Genomic DNA, 26,669 nt, shown 5'->3' on the forward strand with positions numbered 1-26,669 from the left:
GTGAAGGGGAAGGTGCCAATCAGGCATGACAATGGCTGCCCAATGGTCTCATTGTTGATATTCTCACATCAGATAGGTAGAGGTTGCTCTTGGTGACATTGGTAACAAGGCTATCAACATTGCCAAAGAAAGTGAGCATGGTGTTGGCAGCAACAACATCGTCATCTATCTTTTGTTGAATGAAGATCGTTGCACTGTCGGCATATGAAGAAGCCATGTATCTAAACAGTTGAGGGCTGAGGGGCGAAAGAACACCTTGAGCATGCGCCAAGTTGAATAGGAAGCTATATATTCCATGACAAGCTCAAATAGTAGAGGGGAGAGGGGTTACTCTGTCGAAGACTTTTTTTATGGAAGATGTAGCCAAAAAGGGTTTTGTTCACCGAAATGCACATGCCGATAGAAGAAAGCAGAGATGCAATCCAACACCTCTGGCCAAAACCTCTAAATACGAGTAACTGCATTAGGAGCTCCCAGGATAGTGAGTCAAAGGCTTTAGAAATGTCCAGCTTCAGCATTATGCTTGGGATATGCTTCTCATGTAAAGTTTTGTTCGATCCTTGCACATAGTGAAAAAATTAGATGAATGGTTTGACCTTTAATGAATGATGAATGTGCGCCTTGGCTCTGTTGAACTAGTGTTGGCATCAGGGATAGAGCTAGAAATCAATGGAAGGGGGGGGGGCAAACACAAATTGCCAAACATTGGGGGGGGGGGGGCAACACAAATAGTTGGGTGGTTGAAATGAAAATTTTGGAGGGTCATACACGATTTTATCAATCTTGGAGGGGGCAATGGCTCGTCCTTACCCAACTAGCTCTGTTAGTGATTATCATGAATGGTTATGCTTGGGCGCCAGAGCTTCAACAACAAGCTTCCCCGAACAAGTGTACCGGGCTGATTGGTCACAAATCGCTTGACATCGAGCCAATTTCAGACTTTGCCAGAAGCATCATTACCACTACATTAAGATAGCTCATCCCTGGGAGTTCATGGATTGAAATTTGCGAATCATTTACATAACATCCTTCTTGATGGTTGTCACGTGCTAGGATTAGTACCGACCACAAGATCGATAAATGTGACACACTTGGGGTACAAATCTGAGGAAGAACGAAGGTTGGCAGGGCTTGTGAGCCTTAGGGTTTGTGAGGGAGGGTTTCAAGGGCAGGCTCATCCTTTGTTCCCGCTACTATAAACTCTAATGCAATTGCTAGCATATGGAGGAGCGGTGCATGAAACAAAGGGACTAGCAATGACTCGGGAAGAGGAGCCGTTGCTACTAGGAACAAATGGTGTTGTTGGTTGTGAGTCCACCACACCAACCGGAGAGGAATCCATCACCACCACAGTTGCTAGCAGAGCTACTCTTGCGATTTGTCGCATGGCTACCTCTTGAGGGCACCCCATGGCTACTGGAGTTTTCACTGACGTGGTTGTAGGTTGTACTCCTGCCACTTCTCATAGGCGCAGGTTTTCCCTCTTCTCGTATACCTGGGTGTGGTCCTCGAGATAAGAGGAAGGACTTCAATGGAGGTTGTGCTTTCCCTACAGGTGCTCCTCCTTAGTGAAGGCCTTAACGGGGACGCCCTTCTCTAGATGTGCAATGGCTACCAGGTCGGTTGATGCTTCCTCCTTGAGTTCTTCAATGTTTATCACAAATTTCTTGAGTATGGTGCACTGCAGTTCGTGCACAAGTTCCTTCTTTTGCCCAAAAATCTTTTCATCCATGAGCTTGGCAATTTCCGCAAGGATCGGTAAGTGTGATACGAATTTGTCACACACTAGGATATTATTGGTAACAGTCGTAAGACCGATGAACGTGACACAATCGGGGGTACAACTCCGAGGAGCGGAGATTGGCCGACCATGGTGCCATGGATGAGAGGAGAGAAGGTTGGGGACATGTGTTAGATTTTTGCTACTCTATTCGATAATCCATAGAGAAGATACGACTTGATGTCTTAGAAGGACATAACCTGAACTTTCTGAACAAATCAAATCCCTATCTTCCTAACTAAACTAGTCTCTTTCTAATCAAATAGATGTCCTTATTAATTACTCTAATGGACTAAAAGATGAGATCCACGCGTCTTGGCAACGGTAGACCAATAGGCTTGAAGAATTTGGTTGGAAACCACCTCTACATCACTTCCTAAAGTTTGAGTAGAGATTTAGCAAACTGAGCGTAGCTTGTTTTGTTCCTTGTGATGGAACCAAAACGCTCGGGTTCATGTCCTAGACTTCCCGACTGTGTACTACAACAAGGTTTGCTCGGCTCTGATGAGGGAGTGGTGATGATAGCTGCGCGTCATTGGCTTGCTTAAGTGCTTGTAGTCATCGCTAGGTGGTCTAGGTACCTGGATGTAATTTTTTACTTCTGGTGTTCTTTGTACTACCTTGATAGTTGATGGATAGATCGAAAGTTTTTCAGAAAAAATAATAAAAGAAGTACATGCATATATTAACACTCAAGAGTTAGTTGTCTAGTGTTATCCCTTGAGTTGATTGGTTGCAGCTGCATATAGAAAATATATTATTTATGACAATTTCTATAATGCAATGCACAATTTGTAGAATAAAGCCAAACGCCTACAGCAAAGTTAGTAAGTTTAGAGGCCAAACTCAACCAGATCAAGTGCTTGGTGATTCCAAAAATTCTTACTCATGTACTACCATCCAAACCTTTCCCAAGAACAAATGAAATATATCAACTCACTCGAAAGCAAAGTGCTACGATCTCAACTCAGTGTAAAGAATGAATGAAATATATCCTTTAACTTATAATTCGCCAAGACACATTTCCAAGACTAAAACAGAGGCTGCATCTGCCTTTTATTTATTTACTAGGAAAATGAACGCGATCAAAATTCATCACACCCGAACACCTCTAATCCAATCACTATGTTTCTTTCAAAGAATAAGTATTCTCAAATATCCCTAACATGAAGTTCTTTCGAGTAGACCATCTTTAAAACGTACGCAATGTTATTTTTCCAGAGAAATATTGTTCGACTTGCGAGCTGTGCTACAATGCCAGAATGAGGGATAAACCAGCTACAATCCAAATTCTCAATGTGCACAGCCCGTAGTAATCCCAGGTCCTTCCTTATTTGGACTGCTTTCCCTCCTTATTTTTCTTCCCCATCACAAGGACTAAATTTCTTCCTTCCTAATTTTTTTAGAAATCCTTTTTAATTAGAAGCTTTTGCTTTCCCTCTGTATTTTTCTGCCGCAAGGTCTAAATTTCTTTCCTTACTCTTGGCTATCACCTTGAGGTTTATATAGAAGCCGTGGACAAAGAAGCGCTCCACGCCTTCTAGCTTCCTTACATTCCTGTCACAATGACTTAATTTTTCCCTAACTCATTTCTCTATACACGTCGATTGAAATCCCCTTTCTTATTTCCTTCTTTCTTTTTCCAACAGAGACTCAATATCCTAGGATCCTGATAAGTGCCACACGTGTGACACGAAGTAACTGTGCTCACACGTGTGGGCTGAAGGAGATCGGACCGAACGCCCTTCTAGCCACCCATTATGACACGTCAGCTTTTTTTTATTTCTTTCACACATGCATGCAAATAGGGACAAAAACGTATGATGCCAACGGAAATCTTTTGGGTTTTCCAAACTTTAAAATGTTTTATCTCTTAAATAAAAATTTTGATTGAAAATCTGTTTTCACTATTAAATCCGTCATGACGAGGACTTCGGAACTAGATCTCATATCGATATGTTTCGACGATATTTTTGGCGGTCAAAAGTTTCCATGTCTATTGCACATAAATTTCCATAATATTTATATTGAAGTTGCCATGATATGTTTCAACTACTTTTTCTTCTATGTTTAAAGTAAATTTTGACATGTTATAAAAAGGAGAATTAAGAAACCAAACTCGCCATGGAGAATTACTAAATTTTTCGATGATCCATGAAATAATTTTGACATGGTTCATCATTAAAAAGAAATCCGTTGTGAATTACTTTAAAAATGCATAGTCAATGACTCAAATTTGCCATGAACCAAAAGCTAAAATTGCCATGGTGAATTAATTAAATTTGTCATGATACATGCACTAAAATTTTCCATGGTTCATAGAAAAAATATTTTCCATGGTCAAAATACTAGAATTGCCATGGTCAAAATACTAAAATTGCCTTGATCTATAAATTAAATTTGCCACGATGACTTACTAAATATTGCCATGATCCATGAATTAGATTTGCCGTGGTTATTTACTAAAAGTAGCCATGGCCAGTTAATTAAATTTTTCGTGAAAAGTAGTTGAAATACAATGGTATCTTTAAATCTAAAAAAATAGATGAAACAAATCATGGCAACTTTAGTGTAAACACTATGACAGCTTCAGAGTAACATCGTGTCGATTTTTTGCCCCAAAAAAGTCATCGAAACATATCAATATGGGATCTAGTTTTGAAGATCTCTTTGAGGCGAATTTAATGATGAAAACGGATTTTTAGTTGGATTTTCTATTTCAAAGATAAACTATTTTTAAGTCCAAAAAACCAAAAAGTTTTTGCTGATGCCATCTGTTTCATGTGGCAAAATGGGTGATAATGGGGTGTTTGGACCATGTTGCTTCGTGCCACATGTGTGGCACTTATCTTTTTGGATATCCTATCGTTCCTTATTCCTTTGCATGTCGACCCACAAGTAGCCAGCCTGCACCACCCCACCGTCCCACAAGTCAACCAACAATTCCGTCCGATTAGAGCCGTTTCACTATGACTTCTTTTTCTCTTTTATTGAGGGAGTTAGTTCCTTTATTCCGAAATCCGCACACCACCCTCTATTAAAGCTACCTGTTGGTGCCCTAGACAACTCTTGAAGGTATATAACTGGATTTTTTTGTAAAAAGGTGAGGTGGGACTTCTAAATAGTTAGCATTGTTAGTGCGCTTTGTTAGACCCTCCTTCATCCGAAGGGAGGTGCCGAGTTCGACCCCCACATTAAGAAGTTATATTTTTTCCTTAACGACCCTACACGCACACCAAGAAATTATGTTTTTTATTCACAACAGCCCAACGTGGCCCAGACGACGCACGAGCTGGGGAAAAACGCGAGCGATCGCTGGTGGAGGTGTACTCCCTCCGTCCAGGTGCATACGTCATCTTATGTTGTGCATCATGACCAATGCGAAGGGACAAACGAGATGGCTTAATGTTTATTTGCTAATTAATAGCATTACATGCAATGAACTGACTACTGCATGTCGTGTTTGGTAGTCTCAAGTCATTAAAAGCATGTACGCCCCACATCTCTTATTGGTTGATTCCTTTATTTATGTCAAGAAACAAGAAAATGATATGAGAGTTAATGCACCGCGCCTAACTGTTTTGAGATTATTTTGATTTCATAAGATGACTTATACATGTAGAGGGGGGGGGTACCTACAATATGTATATTTATGGAGTGCAGGTTGAATACCAAAAAAGGGACTTTTATGCAAAATTACTGACGACGAACAAGGAGAAGCACAAATGACTTTATTAGTAAGTATAGATTAAGATCATCATTTTGGTGACATGAGCCATCCAAAACACTAGAGATGGCTACGTTTTCCAAGGTCTAGAGCCAAACCTATACAGACACGAGAAGATATTTAAGGAGGAAATGAAATTGCTCATTTTGAGAGCTAGAAGGAAAACACACAAGGCTGCAACCTTGGGTTGATACTTTCATCTGACATATTGTAGAGGGCTTGTGGCCATGTATTAGTTTTCTTTTTGTTCTCATTATGTTTTCCTGTACAACTTTTTACCATAATACTTCCCATATCAAAATATATTTCGCTTTGAGGCATTTTGGGCTAAGCTAGAGGGCTTTGATTAGGCGGTGTGGGACGCTTGGGTGTGCGACCCGGCGATTGTGGACCCTTTTAAGAGACTTGACGCCCTGTTCAGAAACGCGGGCGCTGCATTATATGCTTGGGGTCAGATAAAAGTGGGTAACATCAAACTTCAGATGGCAGTGGTGACGCTCGTTATTTTCAGGCTAGACCAAGCAATGGATTCGCGAGATTTATCTGATCTGGAGACTTGGTTGAGACGCACCCTGAAGCTCGCCCCTCTGGGCCTCGCTTCGCTGGAAAGGACGATTGACGCAACAGAGATCAAGATTCATGTGGTTACGTGAGGGTGATGCTAACACTAAATTCTTCCAAGCGGTGGCTAATGGAAGAAGAGCTAAGAACTTCATCCCTCAAGTGAGGGTGGGTGATGAGATAGCTACAGAGCAGGGTCGTAAAGAGGAGATCTTCACTACCGCCTTCCAAGATCTGCTAGGCACGGCGAATGCTAGAGCGCACACTTTGGACATGAGGTTTCTGGGGGATGGAGGAGCATGATCTATCGGAGCTAGAGGTAATCTTCACGGAGGAGGAAGTTTGGCAAGTAGTTAAAGACATGCACCCAAATCGCACACCTAGACCGGATGGATTCAGTGGTATGTTTTATCAAAGAGCTTGGCCAATCATCAAAAATGACATAATGGCAGCGCTTGCCAAGCTTGCATCGGGAGAGAGCAAAGGATTCAATAGACTTAATCGAGCTCTCATGGTGCTCATACCCAAAAAGGCGGATGCGTTGGATGTGGGAGATTTCCGGCCGGTCAGTTTGCCACATAGTTTTTCCAAGCTTTTAGCGAAACTGCTCGCCAACAGAGTCCGAAAGCAAATGCTTGAACTGGTGGGAGTGAACCAGTCAGCGTTCATAAAAGGGAGGAGCTTGCATGACAATTACCTCCTTGTGAGACAAGTAGCCACGAAAATCCATGCCAGGAAGAATCATGGTGTCTTTCTTAAACTGGATATCACACGTGCGTTCGACTCCCTGTCGTGGCCATTCCTGTTTGAGGTTCTCTAAGCCAAAGGATTCGGTATAGTATACCTAAATTGGATTGCCACGCTGCTTCAGGCTGCTAATATGCGTGTGCTAGTCAATGGAGCCCTCGGAAGGAGAATTTGGCATGCCAAGGGACTTCGATAAGGGGATCCGGTCTCCCCGTTGCTCTTCGTCATTGCTATGGAGGCCCTCTCGGCCATTATTACTAGAGCCTTGCAGGAGGGAGTGCTAAGCAGTTACACGGGCATCTCGATGATGCAGAGACTGTCCATATACGCAGATGATGTCGCCCTCTTTGTGAGGCCATCCATGACGGACCTCAAGTTTGTCAGGAATGCGTTGGAGATATTTGGTGGAGCTTCTGGCCTTAGGGTCAATTATAGAAAATCATTGGCAATCCTTATAACGGAAGATCAGGAGGACTGGGCAAGAGTCGAGAGCCTCTTGCAATGCGCCATTGGGGAATTCCCCTGTAGATATCTAGGGTTGCAGTTAGCAATCAAGAAGCTTACCGAGGTGCAGTGGAAACCGCTCCTAGACCAAGTAAGACACTTTATTCCTGCATGGCAGAGAGGTCTCATGCAGCGCTCGGGTCGGCTCGTGTTGGTGAAGTCTGTCATCGCGGTAAGACCAGTTCATCACTTGCTTGTCATGAAGGCACCGGCTTGGGTCCTCGAGGACATGAATAGTTGGATGAGAGCTTTCTTCTGGGCCGGAAAGAACCAAGTAAATGGAGGCCAATGCTTAGTGGCTTGGAGCTCAATCTGTAGGCCGCTTGGCTATGGTGGACTTGGAGTGAAGAACTTGAGTCTGCAAGCCCTAGCCCTCAGAGTGAGATGGGAATGGCTTAGATGTACCGAGTTGCACAGGCCATGGCAAGGTCTTCATATGCTGATTGACGATGAGGCTCGACAAGTGTTTGATAGCCTAGTGATGATAACCATTGGCAGAGGGGACAAAGTGTTATTCTGGAGGGATAGATGGATTCACGATTTTGCGGTTTAGGACATAGCGCCATTGTTGGCCCCAGGAGTGGACACACAGACTAGAAATACTAGGACAATGGCTCAGCCTTTGAGTGGAGATAGATGGTTTCAACTGCAACCCCAACTCTCTTTTGGAGCGCTGATACAGGTCATGGACCTTAGGCACGCGATCGCTACAGTGCCGAGAGATGAGCAGGTCGAGGATACCTTTGCATGGCCACACGATAAATCTGTCGTGTACTCGGCAAAGTCCACCTACACCCAGCAGTGCATGGGTGGGATCCAATCCCCGACGACCATTGGGATTTGGAGAAGCTGGGCCCCGCTTAAGTGGAAAATTTTCGCATGGCTGGCGGTGCAATACAGATTGTGGACATCATACATGAGAGCACGGCATGGCTTGCAGGAGGTGCCTTCCACGTGCTATACTTGCATGCATGAAGAGGATAATGTCGAGCACATTCTGGTGCAATGTGTCTACACGCGTGAGGTTTGGCACACATGTTTTGACACATTGCATCTTAATGTCTCGATCGACACCTTTGTCGAGTGGTGGCTCAGTTCGAGGAGAGGCTTCCAAGGCAAGGACAGGAGGGGTTTCGACACTTTTGTCATAGCAGCTGCTTGGTTACTCTGGAAGCAATGGAATGCGAGAGTCTTCAATAGACAGAAGCAGCAAAAAACACGAGGAGAAACAACTAGAGGGATCATCGACGAGATTCGAGATTGGAAGAGAGCGGGTGTAGGTATAGGAGGCCTAGATAGATTTGTGAGAAGTTGATGTAAGGACATCTGTATGGTGTGGGTGTTCCGACAATTGATGTTCGCATCAACCGTTGGTCTCTTGTAATCTTTACTCCCTTATATAAAGATATGGTACGTCTTTGGGTACTCTAAAAAAAATACGTTTTTGCAGTTTGAACTGTAAAAACATCTTATATTTTCGTACAGAAGGAGTAATATATTAATATATATAAGTAGGGGAATCTACTGTACTACCATCTCATAGATAGATTAAAAATGTGCTACGATCTCATAGATATACTAAAAATGTTCTACGATCTCATAGATATATTAAAAAACTTGATCTGAACACTCAACAGAGGCCAGCTTGCCAGATTCGACCAAATCAAGTGCCGTGTGATCCCAAACCTTGTTTTTAAAATTCACCGTAAAAGGAAAGTTGCCAAGAGAAGGCGGCGACAGAAATAGAATTCTGCTCAAAACCGAAAAGAAACATTCGGCAGTGCGGGCTGGGTTCGCGCACGCGCGCCAGTTTCATTACTAGATGGACACATAAAACAGTTCATTTCCTGCAGAAATTAGGAGACAACCCAAACAGTAAGAGCAACTTCAACGGGGCGACCCATTTCGTACGCCGCCGTCCGTTTAGATCGGCACGGACACAAAAGGCGGCCTAACGCGCCGATCCAAACGGACGGACGTCCGCTTTTCGTCCATGGACGACCCATTTTTGAGCTGGATTTGCGTCGGCGCGGATACGCGCACGCTCGCCCTCTCCTCTCCGGGCCCGCTGGTCGGTGGCACATTGGCCTCCCCCCATCCAACAACAACCCTTGCCCTCCTCCTTCGTCGTCGACGCCGCCGCCCATTTTTGCCGGCGACTCTGCCAGCTGCCAGCGCCTCCACATCCGCCCAGCTACGCCGCCCACTCCCGCGTCACCCGCCACCGCCCTCTTGCCGCTGGGGAGCCGACTGCTTCCCACACCCCCGCCCCCCACCACATAGCCGCCCCCGACCAAGAAGCCGCCTCGCCGCCCGGCCAGATCCTCACCGGCACGCTCGTCGGACGCCGATAGGACAACTAGCTGGTCCGTACGCGCCGCGACTCCCTTTGCCGGCCGTCTCCTTCGCCGACGCCCGCAAACTGTTCGACAGTTTGCCAAGGTACAAAATGGACTCTGCCAACGAGTTCTTTTTTTACAATTTTCTTTGCGACTCCGACAATTCGTCCTCCAATGACGAGGAGGAGATATTGGCTGCCGTGTTGGTCCATCACCACCTCAACAGCCAACGGCCATTGTTCCGTGGCTCCATTCCGGGCCACCTTCCATCGTTGAATCGCAACCGAGAGAGCGGACATTTCCTTCTTTGGAAGGACTACTTTGATATAACAAACCCGTTGTTCAAACATCAGAAATTCTGACGCTGTTTTCGTATGAGTAGGCATCAACCGTATTAGAGAGGGGATGGTCGGCTATGATGACTATTTCGAGTGCTAAGAGGATGCCGTTGGCAAGATTGGTTTTCCCTCTTATCAGAAATGCACTGCCGCCATCCGAATGCTTGCATACGGGGTGCCCGGTGATATCATTGACGAGTACGTCCGTATGAGCGGGTCTATTTGCCTAGAGTCCCTGTATAAGTTCTGCAAGGCTGTTATTGCTGTGTTTGGCCCTGAGTACTTCAGAGAGCCGACTGCTGAAGATACAACCCGTTTGTTGGTGATGAATGCCAGCAGGGGCTTTCCAGGGATGCTTGGTAGCATAGACTGCATGCATTGGGAGTGGAAGAACTGCCCTTCTGCTTGGCAGGGGTAGTATAAGGGCCATGTCAGGGCTTGCACTGTCATACTAGAGGCCGTGTCGTCTTAAGATCTCTGGATCTGGCACTCTTTCTTTGGTATGGCCGGATCACACAATGATATCAACATGTTTCAGCGCTCGCCAGTGTTTGCTAGGCTTGCCGAAGGCAACAGCCCACCGGTGAACTTTACTGTCAACGGCCACAACTACGACAAAGGATACTATCTGGGTGACGGTATCTATCCTCAGTGGACCACTATTGTCAAGACAATACCCAACCCTGTCGGAGAGAAGAGAAAAAGATTTTCCCAAGAGCAAAAGAGTGCTAGAAAGGATGTCGAGCGTGCCTTTGGTGTTTTGCAATCTCGATGGGGCATCATTCGTGTAACGCCCGGGTGGTTATGCTACAGTAATCGTCCCGGTTCGGTTAAATAACCTCTCGTTAATTCGGACCCGTCCTAAAACAAAATTTAAAACTAAAACAAATGATAACGAGTTCCGAAAATAAGTTCTAAAATGTTCTGGGGTTTTCTAAAATAACTAACCTAATATTGGTGGGGTGCAATAATTTTTACAAAATGCCAGAGCATTTTAAATAAACCAATAACAGAAAAGGAAAATAATAAATGAAAAGCAAAATAAAAGAGAGGGGGATAACCCCCCCTGGCCCAGCCAGCCGGCCCCCTCCCCACTCCCCCTTTTGGCCCATTCCCCTCCCCCCCCATGGGCCGGCCCACCGGCCCAGCCGCCGGCCGCATAACCCCCCCACCCCTGCGGATAACCCTAGCCACCGACCGCACTCCCCCCCCCTTCGCCCCTCTCCTCTCCCCGATCGGATCGGGGGCGGAGACCACCCCCCCGACCGGACCACCCCGCCGCGCGCCACTCCCACCTCGCCGCCGACCCCCGCCGCCCACCGCGGCCCCGGGCCTCCCCTCCTCCTCCGACGCCGCCCGGAGGCTCCCCTCCCTCCCCTCCGTCGCCCCCCCGAGCCCGCGCGGCCTCCGCCGCCGCGGCTCGGCCTCGCCGCCCCGTCGCCGGCGCGCTCCCCCGACCCCCTCCCCAACGGTCTTCCCCGCCCCCCATCGAGCCCACCGGCCGAGCCCCTGCCTCCCCCTGTGAGGCTCCCCTCTCGCCCCCTCTTCCCCCTCCCCCGTCGGCGACGGTTCCGGCCTCCGCGCCGCACCGACGCCCCCCTCCGGCTCCCTCCCGCTCGTCGCCGTGGCCCCCGACCGGCCCCGTCGCCGGCTCGGCCCCCCCCCGCGGCTGCGCACCGACGCGCCACACCCCCCCCCCCGCGCACGACGCTCGGCCCCGGCCCGAGCCCCCACCCCGTTCGCCCTCCCCGACTCGCCGGCGTCGCTCGCCGCCGGCGGCCGCGTCGTGGCCTCGGCCGCGCCGGCCCCGTGCCTCGGGCGCCCCCGATCCGCCCCTGGGTCGCGCCCCGACCGGCCCTGGTTCGTGCCCGATTCGGGCAACGCCCGCGTCGCCCGCACCCACCGCCCGTTTGGCCTCAGGCCACTGACGTGGGGGCCCCCACCCCCACCCCCAAATAAAAAAAAACAAAAACAAAGAACGTTTTAAATAAAAACAGAAGCTAAAATGGAAATAGAAATGAATTAAATTAATTAGCTAATTAATTAATTAATTAATTAATTAAGCAATTAATTAATCTAGTTAATTCCGGATTAATTAACCCTAATCATTAGTTAAATTAATTGGGTAATTAATTAAACTAATTAATTTTGAATTAATTAACACTAATCATTAATTAACTTAATTAACTAAGGTTAGTTAAACTTTGATTAGGTTAATAAGTTAATAGTGAATGACATGCGGGACCCACCTGTCCGGGTTGACTTAGTCAACCCTGTTGACTGATGATGTCAGCATGACATCATGCTGATGTCATAAATGCAATTTCGAAATTAATTAAATAATTAATTAAATTCCTGAAATTAATAAAATCTTTTAAAAATCATATCTTTTAATCCGTTATCCGGATTAAAATATTTTCAACATGAAAGTTGCTCAGAACGACGAGACGATTCCGGATACGCAGTCCGTTCGTCCACCACACCCCCCTAACCTATGGAACCCGCAACTTTCCCCCTTCGGCTCCTCTGCCCGAAAACACGAAACACCGGGAATACTTTCCCGGATGATTCCCCCTTGACCAGTACCACCTTATACCACGTTAGGGCACGCTTAGCATCGCTTCTTGACATGTCATGCATCGATATGCATCTGTTTACTTGGTATTCATTGTTTCTTCCCCCTCTTCTCTCCGGTAGACTACGAGACCGACGCTGCTGCTGCCCAGTTCGACTACGGAGTTGACGACCCCTCTCTCTTGCCAGAGCAACCAGGCAAGCCCCCCCCCTTGATCACCAGATATCGCCTATTCTCCTCTATACTGCTTGCATTAGAGTAGTGTAGCATGTTACTGCTTTCGTTAATCCTATTCTGATGCATAGCCTGACATTGTCGCTACATCTGTTGATACCTTACCTGCAATCCTAATTGCTTAGTATAGGATGCTAGTGTATCATCATTGGCCCTACATTCTTGTCAGTCTGCCTTGCTATACTATCGGGCCGTGATCACTTGGGAGGTGATCACGGGTATATACTATACTACATACATACTATACAGATGGTGACTAAAGTCGGGTCAGCTCATTGAGTACCCGCAAGTGATTCTGACGAGGGGGCTGAAAGGACAGGTGGCTCCATCCCGGTAGAGGTGGGCCTGGGTTCCCGACGGCCCCCGATTGTTACTTTGTGGCGGAGCGACAGGGCAGGTTGAGACCACCTAGGAGACAGGTGGGCCTGGCCCTGTTCGGCGTTCGCGGATACTTAACACGCTTAACGAGATCTTGGTATTTGATCTGAGTCTGGCTACGAGCCTATACGCACTAACCATCTACGTGGGAGTAGTTATGGGTATCCCGACGTCGTGGTATCAGCCGAAGCACTTCAGACGTCAGCGACGGAGCGGCGCGCGCCGGATTGGACTGGAACGCCTACTAGGCTAGGTCTGCTTCCGGCCGCCCTCGCAACGTGCAGGTGTGCTCAGGGCGATGGGCCCAGACCCCTGCGCGCTTAGGTTTAGACCGGCGTGCTGGCCTCTCTGTTTTGCCTAGGTGGGGCTGCGACGTGTTGATCTTCCGAGGCCGGGCATGACCCAGGAAAGTGTGTCCGGCCAAATGGGATCGAGCGTGTTGGGCTATGTGGTGCACCCCTGCAGGGAAGTTAATCTATTCGAATAGCCGTGATCTTCGGTAACAGGACGACTTGGAGTTGTACCTTGACCTTATGACAACTAGAACCGGATACTTAATAAAACACACCCTTCCAAGTTCCACAGACAACCCGGTGATCGCTTTTCCGCAGGGCAACGAGGAGAGGATCGCCGGGTAGGATTATGCTATGCTGCTTGGAGATACTACTTGGAGATGCTACTTGGAGGACTACAATCTACTCTCTCCTATATGCTGCAAGACGGAGGCTACCAGAAGCGTAGTCTTCGACAGGATTAGCTATCCCCCTCTTATTCTGGCATTCTGCAGTTCAGTCCACCGATATGGCCTCCTTACACATATACCCATGCATATGTAGTGTAGCTCCTTGCTTGCGAGTACTTTGGATGAGTACTCACGGTTGCTTCTCTCCCTCTTTTCCCTTTTCCCTTCTACCTGGTTGTCGCAACCAGATGCTGGAGTCCAGGAGCCAGACGCCACCGTCGACGACGACCCCTACTACACCGGAGGTGCCTACTACTACGTGCAGCCCGCTGACGACGACCTGGAGTAGTTAGGAGGATCCCAGGCAGGAGGCCTGCTCCTCTTTCGATCTGTATCCCAGTTTGTGCTAGCCTTCTTAAGGCAAACTTGTTTAACTTATGTCTGTACTCAGATATTGTTGCTTCCGCTGACTCGTCTATGATCGAGCACTTGTATTCGAGCCCTCGAGGCCCCTGGCTTGTATTATGATGCTTGTATGACTTATTTTATTTGTAGAGTTGGGTTGTGATATCTTCCCGTGAGTCCCTGACCTTGATCGTACACATTTGCGTGCATGATTAGTGTACGATTAAATCGGGGGCGTCACAAGTTGGTATCAGAGCCAACTGCCTGTAGGAATCCCCCTTCCACACTCCTTGGCCGAAGTCGAGTCTAGACTTTACAAAACTTTTACTAACATGGCTGTGCGGCCCATGGGCCCACGTCGCCATTGGGTGGTATTAGGATCTTTTACTCCTCGACCTTTACTCTGGGACTCTGACATCTTTTCTATTCGGGTTAAATGAACCTTACTAAATCTAACACTAGGATCTCGTTATCATTTTCACCCGGAGAGCCCCTTATTATTGATGATCGTCTGCTGCACGTGAAGACCCTGAAGATACTTTCCGCTGTTAGGCCGAGAACTTGTGTTCATCGCGTTTGCAATTCCCCTTCCACCGTCAACCCTTATGGGTAACTACTTACAGTTGTTATTCTTATATCATCCCCAGTTGGTCTTGTTATTACAAGATACCCTGAAAAACTTGTCGTGGTTTCGATAATCCCTTGAGCTTACTGCCTAGTAGTTCCTTGCCACTTGAATACCCCTTCAAATAAATCCTCGCACTTGTCGAGTATCCGCTCAACCCCAGTTGTTCATATGTGTCACAAAAGTCTTCAAAATACAATTCGATCTTCCGAAAATCCTCTGGAGCCTTTGGCTCTTGAAATTCTTGCTTGCTTGCATTATGGTTAATCCCATAAGTCTCGTAGTCATATTGACATTCCTTGTCATTATCATTTTGAGTCTGTTGACTCAATATGTTTGCGAATACCCGCAATCATCATTGATCCTTATAAATTACCTTTCTGGCTGAGATGCCATTCTTTTAACGGGAATTGGTTCTCGACCAATCCAATTGTTGTTGATTGTACTCTAAGGCTATTCAACTTATCCACCCCTAATCAGAGCATTGCTTCTGATCCTTTGTTTTGGAAATCATAATTCCTTTGCATTTAAGCTGTGAATTATTCAGATGCTTCCATAACCTGTTGCATCTGCATTCCTTCCTCTTCTGGTTGAGTATCGATACTCATATCGGATCCTTTGTGGACCATCAGGTCCTTTGTTGGATTGTTATCCGACAATGACCTTCACACTTGATCACTTTGTGAGTTCTTCCCCTGATACATAATACCTTTGTTAAGTTGTATCCTCTGCTTGGCCAACCATGCTCTGCTTTCGAGCTGGTGGCATTTACTACTGAAGCTTGTGGTATATGTTTCCATGATACCCTGACGGGTTGAACCTATGCCTTCCTTTATATGTGTGAACTCGGGAGTTTTCACTAGTCATACTCATCTGGTATTTCACCAGGTAAAACTTTCAACACTAATGCCTTTATCAAAGCGAGAAGTGAATGGAAGGTTATACATTGAAGAAGTGGGAGTCGACCTTGAACTTTGTGTTCATGCCCATGGACACGATGTATATCTTATCATTAAAGCTTCTCTTAAATGAATTATTCCTTCGGTATAAGTTCATCTTATATCTAGGATCTGGCCTTTTGCAATCGTGGTTCCGACCATGTTCTCTTTTAAATACCATTTCTCGTGCAAGTTTTAGCACTTGTCTTCTGTAGAGCAATAACCCCCGTCCAACCTCTACTTTGATATGTCATCGAGTATTACCCCTGGTATCTCGAGATTATCATGGAACTGCATAACTTCTTATGAGCTCTTCATCAAGTGCTACCTTCCCACTGATTCCAATTTTTCGCGGGCTCTGAGTTATTGAACACCCAAAGACACCGATAACTGAACCGAGTCCGCTCTACGGTTCAACAACTCTTCAGTAAGCTTCTATAAGTACGAGTTTGTACCCGATCACATCATTCCTAGCCTGTTTGGCTATATCATTGTCGTGGTGATTTTAACTGTGCTACCCGGTCCTTCTTCTCGAAGCACAATTTATGACGATGAACCAACCTTACGTCAATCCTCATCGTCATATCATTTCGCCTTGAACAAAAAGCTTGGTTTCGAGTTTGTATCGTACCCTTGGTTCCAATAATCTTTCACTTCATCATTGCTTTGACTTGATGTCGTCGCCGATCGATTACATCTTCATGAACTCTCGCGACAAAGGTGTCGTGACCATCAACATCCTGAGCTCATCCAGGATATCAATTGAATTCCTGATGAGAAATACCATCCTTGCCCCTCGATGATTCCTGTTCTCATCGACCACTTTATTGCCTTCCATTCAACACAACTTGTTCGTGTTTTGTGTAAACCTTGAGATCCCTGCTACCCAGCAGTTGATCTTCCTTACCTCGGAAGTATTACCATCTCTTTTTGTCAAGAATGTGGTGAGAATTTCACCACCTCTTAAGAATTCTTGATATCATAATACTTCTTGCCATCTTCGTTCATTCCTTGGCCCCCGTATTGTTTTCAACCGGAATACCGACAATTGAGCTATGACGTGTGAATTCAAAACTTCTAGCAAGCCTCTTGCTTTGAAGTGAAATTCTTAGACTATTGATTATTGAATCACCATTCCGACGTTGGTCGTGCAACCCAGCCCATATTTCGGGTGCACCTTTCAACCAATGTTTAGTTGTGTATGTTTTCCTCGAGCATACATCATTATATCATTTGAGCTGACAAATGTCATCTTCTTGTTCACATTATCGTGGAAATCCATCCGTTTGGAATTCTCGATGAATTGTCGCTGAGCCCATCAGCCACCTTCTCATCCCCTCCTTGGTTTAATGGTGAACTATTGCTTCAGAAACCCGCTCCCTTAGTTCATTTCCCGAGAAGCTTGCAATGCCATATCAATGATTTGTGTTGCGCCTTTTCTTCTCGGACATCCTGAATCTCAGGTATCCTGACACCAATCGGATCTGAATCTCGGTCAGATATGATGGTTGGGACAACTTTCCAAGAGTTATGACGTTGATCCTTTGATGACCCGGTAACCTGATGTCATGCCTAGCACCCCCCCCGGCTGGAGGACCTATCATTATAGATTCCTTTTCAGCAAGGTTATCCATTCATCCATGAGGAAATTGTAAGACTTATTCTACAAGTTATTCTTGATGGATCCTTCGTGTTTCCAAAGTCTGATCTTCACCTGAAGACCATGTCACTGCTATCTCGAAGCATGTCAATGGTACTCCGATTTTCAACAGGCACGTTTGAAGCACGATGCTAAATTCTATTTATCACTTAACCTAACACCGTTGTATGGGTAATATCATGAGATTCCTTCCCCCTTACCTAAATGGTTTTCTACTTTATATCCTGTCATGATATCATGCTCTGCTTGTCATTAGGAAGGATATACCCCTGAAATATGTGTTTAAACACATTTTCCTTTCCATTGTTCTGTTTAATCTGATGATCATATTTTCCTTCCATTGGTTCGTTTAGACCTTTGCTATGAACTATATGATATAAGCAGTAATAATCCACTGCTTGTGCAAACACCCCGATGTACAACTCTGTCAGTAAGACCCTGTTATTATTGTTGATGACATTCCGGTAACCACCGATGGATGAGAACTTTGCCTATTGGTCCGCCTCGTTGAACGAGCAGGAAAGTAGTTCTCTTCGTCCCTCGCCCTTGGTATCGACGTTGCCGCCGACATAATTGACAGGCTACCCCCCCCCTGACATGCCTAGCTTGCATGATCACGCAAGACGTCTCCGCCCTTCCTACTTCTAACCCACATGGTGGGCCCATAACCCACAGGTCCACTGGATCGAAACCTGACTCTCCTATACACCCTATTGTCGAAGTTATTCCTCGTGCTTGGCTTCGTATTTTATTCACGGGCCACCTTCCTAATGCTCTATTCTGGTATCAGACGCAAATACTTACTCTCGCTGCTCTGAAACCCTTACTCACTCTGGTTCAGACTTCGAGCAACTATCTATCCACTTGGAACCTCTTATTGTACCTTCGTACCTTACTCTTGATGTATTCGATATGTTCGACTCAAGAGATAATCTTATACTAATTCATGGGTTAACCCCCAGGTGGTATCCCTCACAAGCATTCTGTCGTAGTCAAGCTGCCCCTTACCTAGTCGTAAGTACGTTGGAGATCCTGAAGCAAAGGAAGCAAAGGACGACATCACCATGATGACCTGAATCAGAGAAATGAAGATGTCAATGTAATGGATCGACCTCTTCAAGAAGAGCAACCAAGACCGAGAACACTCGCTAGAATTTCGTAACCAGAACCTTCCCCCTTACCCCTCTCTTAAATCTCGGGACGAGATTTCTTGTAGTGGAGGAGATTTGTAACGCCCGGGTGGTTATGCTACAGTAATCGTCCCGGTTCGGTTAAATAACCTCTCGTTAATTCGGACCCGTCCTAAAACAAAATTTAAAACTAAAACAAATGATAACGAGTTCCGAAAATAAGTTCTAAAATGTTCTGGGGTTTTCTAAAATAACTAACCTAATATTGGTGGGGTGCAATAATTTTTACAAAATGCCAGAGCATTTTAAATAAACCAATAACAGAAAAGGAAAATAATAAATGAAAAGCAAAATAAAAGAGAGGGGGATAACCCCCCCCTGGCCCAGCCAGCCGGCCCCCTCCCCACTCCCCCTTTTGGCCCATTCCCCTCCCCCCCCCATGGGCCGGCCCACCGGCCCAGCCGCCGGCCGCATAACCCCCCCACCCCTGCAGATAACCCTAGCCACCGACCGCACTCCCCCCCCTTCGCCCCTCTCCTCTCCCCGATCGGATCGGGGGCGGAGACCACCCCCCCGACCGGACCACCCCGCCGCGCCACTCCCACCTCGCCGCCGACCCCCGCCGCCCACCGCGGCCCCGGGCCTCCCCTCCTCCTCCGACGCCGCCCGGAGGCTCCCCTCCCTCCCCTCCGTCGCCCCCCCGAGCCCGCGCGGCCTCCGCCGCCGCGGCTCGGCCTCGCCGCCCCGTCGCCGGCGCGCTCCCCCGACCCCCTCCCCAACGGTCTTCCCCGCCCCCCATCGAGCCCACCGGCCGAGCCCCTGCCTCCCCCTGTGAGGCTCCCCTCTCGCCCCCTCTCTTCCCCCTCCCCCGTCGGCGACGGTTCCGGCCTCCGCGCCGCACCGACGCCCCCCTCCGGCTCCCTCCCGCTCGTCGCCGTGGCCCCCGACCGGCCCCGTCGCCGGCTCGGCCCCCCCCGCGGCTGCGCACCGACGCGCCACACCCCCCCCCCCGCGCACGACGCTCGGCCCCGGCCCGAGCCCCCACCCCGTTCGCCCTCCCCGACTCGCCGGCGTCGCTCGCCGCCGGCGGCCGCGTCGTGGCCTCGGCCGCGCCGGCCCCGTGCCTCGGGCGCCCCCGATCCGCCCCTGGGTCGCGCCCCGACCGGCCCTGGTTCGTGCCCGATTCGGGCAACGCCCGCGTCGCCCGCACCCACCGCCCGTTTGGCCTCAGGCCACTGACGTGGGGGCCCCCACCCCCACCCCCAAATAAAAAAAAAAAACAAAAACAAAGAACGTTTTAAATAAAAACAGAAGCTAAAATGGAAATAGAAATGAATTAAATTAATTAGCTAATTAATTAATTAATTAATTAATTAAGCAATTAATTAATCTAGTTAATTCCGGATTAATTAACCCTAATCATTAGTTAAATTAATTGGGTAATTAATTAAACTAATTAATTTTGAATTAATTAACACTAATCATTAATTAACTTAATTAACTAAGGTTAGTTAAACTTTGATTAGGTTAATAAGTTAATAGTGAATGACATGCGGGACCCACCTGTCCGGGTTGACTTAGTCAACCCTGTTGACTGATGATGTCAGCATGACATCATGCTGATGTCATAAATGCAATTTCGAAATTAATTAAATAATTAATTAAATTCCTGAAATTAATAAAATCTTTTAAAAATCATATCTTTTAATCCGTAATCCGGATTAAAATATTTTCAACATGAAAGTTGCTCAGAACGACGAGACGATTCCGGATACGCAGTCCGTTCGTCCACCACACCCCCCTAACCTATCGAACCCGCAACTTTCCCCCTTCGGCTCCTCTGCCCGAAAACACGAAACACCGGGAATACTTTCCCGGATGATTCCCCCTTGACCAGTACCACCTTATACCACGTTAGGGCACGCTTAGCATCGCTTCTTGACATGTCATGCATCGATATGCATCTGTTTACTTGGTATTCATTGTTTCTTCCCCCTCTTCTCTCCGGTAGACTACGAGACCGACGCTGCTGCTGCCCAGTTCGACTACGGAGTTGATGACCCCTCTCTCTTGCCAGAGCAACCAGGCAAGCCCCCCCCCCTTGATCACCAGATATCGCCTATTCTCCTCTATACTGCTTGCATTAGAGTAGTGTAGCATGTTACTGCTTTCGTTAATCCTATTCTGATGCATAGCCTGACATTGTCGCTACATCTGTTGATACCTTACCTGCAATCCTAATTGCTTAGTATAGGATGCTAGTGTATCATCATTGGCCCTACATTCTTGTCAGTCTGCCTTGCTATACTATCGGGCCGTGATCACTTGGGAGGTGATCACGGGTATATACTATACTACATACATACTATACAGATGGTGACTAAAGTCGGGTCAGCTCATTGAGTACCCGCAAGTGATTCTGACGAGGGGGCTGAAAGGACAGGTGGCTCCATCCCGGTAGAGGTGGGCCTGGGTTCCCGACGGCCCCCGATTGTTACTTGTGGCGGAGCGACAGGGCAGGTTGAGACCACCTAGGAGACAGGTGGGCCTGGCCCTGTTCGGCGTTCGCGGATACTTAACACGCTTAACAAGATCTTGGTATTTGATCTGAGTCTGGCTACGAGCCTATACGCACTAACCATCTACGTGGGAGTAGTTATGGGTATCCCGACGTCGTGGTATCAGCCGAAGCACTTCAGACGTCAGCGACGGAGCGGCGCGCGCCGGATTGGACTGGAACGCCTACTAGGCTAGGTCTGCTTCCGGCCGCCCTCGCAACGTGCAGGTGTGCTCAGGGCGATGGGCCCAGACCCCTGCGCGCTTAGGTTTAGACCGGCGTGCTGGCCTCTCTGTTTTGCCTAGGTGGGGCTGCGACGTGTTGATCTTCCGAGGCCGGGCATGACCCAGGAAAGTGTGTCCGGCCAAATGGGATCGAGCGTGTTGGGCTATGTGGTGCACCCCTGCAGGGAAGTTTAATCTATTCGAATAGCCGTGATCTTCGGTAACAGGACGACTTGGAGTTGTACCTTGACCTTATGACAACTAGAACCGGATACTTAATAAAACACACCCTTCCAAGTTCCACAGACAACCCGGTGATCGCTTTTCCGCAGGGCAACGAGGAGAGGATCGCCGGGTAGGATTATGCTATGCTGCTTGGAGATACTACTTGGAGATGCTACTTGGAGGACTACAATCTACTCTCTCCTATATGCTGCAAGACGGAGGCTACCAGAAGCGTAGTCTTCGACAGGATTAGCTATCCCCCTCTTATTCTGGCATTCTGCAGTTCAGTCCACCGATATGGCCTCCTTACACATATACCCATGCATATGTAGTGTAGCTTCCTTGCTTGCGAGTACTTTGGATGAGTACTCACGGTTGCTTCTCTCCCTCTTTTCCCCTTTCCCTTCTACCTGGTTGTCGCAACCAGATGCTGGAGTCCAGGAGCCAGACGCCACCGTCGACGACGACCCCTACTACACCGGAGGTGCCTACTACTACGTGCAGCCCGCTGACGACGACCTGGAGTAGTTAGGAGGATCCCAGGCAGGAGGCCTGCTCCTCTTTCGATCTGTATCCCAGTTTGTGCTAGCCTTCTTAAGGCAAACTTGTTTAACTTATGTCTGTACTCAGATATTGTTGCTTCCGCTGACTCGTCTATGATCGAGCACTTGTATTCGAGCCCTCGAGGCCCCTGGCTTGTATTATGATGCTTGTATGACTTATTTTATTTGTAGAGTTGTGTTGTGATATCTTCCCGTGAGTCCCTGATCTTGATCGTACACATTTGCGTGCATGATTAGTGTACGATTAAATCGGGGGCGTCACAATTCGGTATCCTGCTAATACCTGGAGCACGCAGAAACTATGGAAGGTGATGACTGCTTGTGTGATCATGCATAATATGATTGTAGAAGACGAGCACCCAGAACGTCTGTATAATCAAGGGTTTCAGTTTCAGGGTGAGAATGTTGTGCCTGAGCATGGAGTAGCGGCAACGTTTGAATAATTCACCAATTTCATCAAGACATGCGTGATTGGAAAACTCACGTGCAACTGCAAAATGATTTGGTTGAGCATATGTGGGCTCATGTTGGCAACCAATAGATGTATATTCTTTTATTCGTTTGTAAAACTATGTGAGAGCTATGTGAGACATTTTTATTTTCATTCGGCTTGTAATAAACTATGCTATTTTATTCGGTCCAACACTAGGTTATTCGATTCAAACTATGCAATCATGCAAAAATTAAGAGGGTCAGGCGGCCACGCTGGCACGTATGGGTCGGCGTGTTGGACGCTCTACTGACCCATATCTAAAACAGGGCGGACGCGGACGGGCAGACGATCCAAACGAATAAAAAGCGAACGAAATGACCGTCCGTTTGGATCGCCCTATTAAAGTTGCTGTAAATAACTAAGTCGGGATCCTGGTTTCAAAAAAAAATAAGTCGGGATTAATAACAACGGTACCTCCCCTGGCACGAACTGCTCGATGTAGCTTGCCTCGTTGTGCTCGCTCATCCGGTTGCGCATGTAGGGGTCGCAGGAGACGTAGAGGTTCTTGACCATCACGGACGCCGACCCAGGCGGCACGGCCAGCCGAACGACGGCGGTGACAAGCTCCAGGTCGTCCTCGGTGGGCACCCCCGTCACGAACTGCTTCAGGATCACCCCCTTGTTGCTCACCTCTGCCTCCGCCGCCGCCATTGCTCCTCCTTGATGCTTCGATGGCGTGTACGGCCGCCGATGAGGCCTCGAGTGGTTTGAACGACGCGTGAGACGGCGCGGACGGGGAAGTTGACACTGGCTTTTCTAACCGTCGTGCGCTGCGAGGTGCGTACGTAGGTTTTGTATATGCGGGGGATGGAGCGGGTGGTGCGACCATGTGCGTTTAGAGATGGTGACCAGTCAGCTGTCAGCCGGATCTCGATTGATCTGGAACCAGTTGGCAGCAGCATCGGACAGGGAGGCACGGCCATGGCCTTGCATCCCGCGATGCTGGTACTGGCCTAGTGGGGAACGCCCGCGATCCCCGTCGGTTGGGTTGACCTCGTGTGAACGATGAGAGTCGTGTTAGGCGAGATCAGAGTATCGTTTCAGTTTGTGATGGCGATTGTGAAAGCGAGAGCAGATGTACAGCGCACTTTGCATTTTTTTTTTTACGTGCCATCGTGTCCACCCTTACGGAACCACATCCACGGTATCAAGCTTGCACACGGTTAAGTTGGTGTTCACAGGGAAAAGAGAAGATTATCCATAATCACTTCTCAGAGGTCATGCGAAAGGGGACAAGAGCAACTTTGACTTTAATTGGAATGCGCTCAACTTGCAGCCTGCTGACTTGCATACCATTGATGCTACTATCACGCAGAGGAGGTTTGGGAGGCCATTAAGGAGATACCGAGTGGGGGCCGATTTCCGTGTTTTGACCCTTTGCCCAAAGTTTAACCGGATCTGACCCCTCTTCGAAATTATTTCGGGATCTGACCCTTTTACTTACTGCCGTAGTTTTTGACGGTAAGGTTACACAACGTACTGTCACAGGCCTCGACGGTAGGATTTAACCGTGCCGTCACATTCATTTAACGTTGAAAAAATCCTACTGCCGAGGACTTTGGCGGTAAGCTGTGTAACCTACCGCCATAATCCTCGGCGGTAGGTGCATGCAGGCCGGCGCGGCTGGGCTAGAGGGCTCGTAATTATACAGCTACAAGCGTGCTGACCGCTGCTGCATGCATGCTTGCCTAGCTAGCTGGGCAGCAGCAGAGGGCACGCTAGCCGGGTAGCAGCAGATGCGATGGGTTAATCCGAGTTCCTTCACATCGGTCTGTCCATGTGCCAGGAAAGAAAAGCAATGGAGTCACATGCACTGGTGTTGCATTTCTCTCTTTCCTCTTACATTCTCTCTCTCCACCAGAACATGTGTTAAATGTCATAGTTCCTCTTACATTCTCTCTCTCCACTAGAGCATGTGTTAGATGTCATAGCTAGAGGACGTGGGCATAGCCCAGTGGTTGGGGGCGCATGATTGTAAACCTAACGACCAGAGTTCGATCCACGTCGGGGACGAATTTCTGAAATTCTCATGAGGGATGCTTCTTCTATATCAATAAAACCGTGGGTGCTAGTGCCCATGGAGTTTCATTTTTTTTAGATGTCATAGCTAGCGCTTCCTAGCATGCTCTGTAGCCCATACAATCACCTATTCAACAAGAAATTACACAAGAAACAAATGTGCCATCATAAATTTTAAATAAATTGTGCAAATTTAAATCCGTTCAAGTATTTGAGTTTCTCGCGGCCTGCTCTACGAAACAAGTCCAATATCTATATATTTCAAATTTACACAGCTAGTCCAATATGTATATTTCTGACAAAGTGCAGACCTAATATTTAGAAAGCTCTCCAACTCCTGTTTCTTTTTATTTAACATTTTACAATAAAAATGAAAAGGTCTTCACTGTTTACAGCAAAGCCCACCCAATTTTAAAATAATTATAAAATGTTCTTTAGAATTTTAAGTTAAAGTTCTACTAAGTTCAGACACCTACTTTCTTAAGTTATTTGTATTTTTATGCTAAAGTTTCACAGATAAAGAGTAGTGGTGGGTATTCACCGAATAGAGAAAAAGAGAAGCATGCAATGCCAGATCTAAATAGCGGGAGGAGAGAACATGATTTCTTTTTTGCAGGGGAGCGAAGAGGACCTTCACAGTATCACTCGTGGGTGGAGGGACCATGTAGGGCCGTACGGTACTGTACAGGAGGAGAGAAAAATATTTTGCAAGCTAGTGGTAGGTAGAGTCAGGCTTTCACCATCACCTCACAGAACAATGTTCTCGCATGCATGTCAAAGAGCGAATAGCCTACCGCCGACGACCACGGCGGTAGGGTTACATAGCCTACCATCAAAGGCCCTGACGGTAGGGTATTTTCAACGTTAAACGGCTATCATTGTGCAGTTTAGTCTTACCGCCATTTATCTTGCCGGTAGGCTGTGTAACCCTACCGCCAAGAACTGCGACAGTAGGTAAAAGGGTCAGATCCCAGAATAATTTCGAACAAGGGTCAGATCCGGCTAAACTATGCACAAAGGGTCAAAACACGAAAATTGGCCCCGAGTGGGCAAGGCTCCCGGCCTGGATGACTTTACAGGCATCTTTTTCAAGAAGTGTTGGGAGGTCGTTGTCGATGTCAAAACCGGCGGATCTCGGGTAGGGGGTCCCGAACTGTGTGTCTAAGGCTAATGGTAACAGAAGGCGAGCTATTTTTGGGCTGCGAAGCTCATTTCGAGCTATGGAAGAGGCTATTCTGCCTTGTCCCTCGCAATCAGGAGGGATCAATATACCAAGTTGGCGGAGCGAAGTATGGCGCATCGCCGGAACCGGATACCTATCCGGCACTCCGAAGAAGACATCCGAAGACTGGCCTTCGGAGTGGTTTTATATAGAGGATGCCCCCCTTCCGGACCCTATCCGGGTAGGCCTTCCTGAGTTTGCCAATGCCCCACTAAAGAAACGCCGCAGCTGGCGTCCCTGGAGCCCTCAGGAGGAAGATAACAGAGAGGTCCTATACCTGATGGGCAGGATAAAAACGCTGGCCAAATCAGGATTGACAATAATCGAGGTTATCTCAATATGCATAATGCGGGGGGGGGGGGGTGCAGCCACTCCAGTACCGGGGGAAACCCATGTGGCACTTCAATGGAGAAGATGATGCCACCCGCTGCGGTCGTAAAGGTCCGGACTCCGCCACCGCTCTGGCGAAAATACTGTCCGATTTTTATAAAGGAGAAGAAGAGGAGTTCACCCGCATTAAGTCACGGGACGGATTTTCCATGTACAAGCCCCCTAGCTGGGTGAGCTGCTATCCTTTACTCAACTCTGTTCATTCTTGCATTCTACCATCACAAATATTTACCTTGCTAATTCATAGCAGGAACTGCAAAAAGCTGTGAGGGAGGTCCACAACCCGTCTCCACAGCCAGAGGACCCCAACTGGGCCCTCGACCCCGAACTTGAAGAAGACCCGGACATATTTG

General features: G+C 47.7%; 1 protein-coding gene across 2 annotated transcripts in view; it reads right to left on the minus strand.

Annotated features, from left to right (window-relative positions):
* Positions 1 to 23,494, minus strand: part of LOC123110792 (2-alkenal reductase (NADP(+)-dependent)) — a 33,816-nt gene extending 10,322 nt beyond the window's left edge. Inside the window, exon 1 of one of the 2 annotated variants that reach the window (XM_044531398.1) lies at positions 23,100 to 23,494. In XM_044531398.1, coding sequence (XP_044387333.1) covers positions 23,100 to 23,336 — 237 coding nt within the window. In that variant the 5' untranslated portion in view covers positions 23,337 to 23,494. Of the gene's footprint in view, positions 1 to 18,501; positions 18,544 to 23,099 lie in introns of those variants that run through there. The other variant, XM_044531399.1, reaches the window with a different exon arrangement.
* Between the last annotated feature and the right edge of the window lie 3,175 nt (positions 23,495 to 26,669).

Source organism: Triticum aestivum, chromosome 5B, assembly GCF_018294505.1.
Source record: "Triticum aestivum cultivar Chinese Spring chromosome 5B, IWGSC CS RefSeq v2.1, whole genome shotgun sequence".
Taxonomy (NCBI): Eukaryota; Viridiplantae; Streptophyta; class Magnoliopsida; order Poales; family Poaceae; genus Triticum; species Triticum aestivum.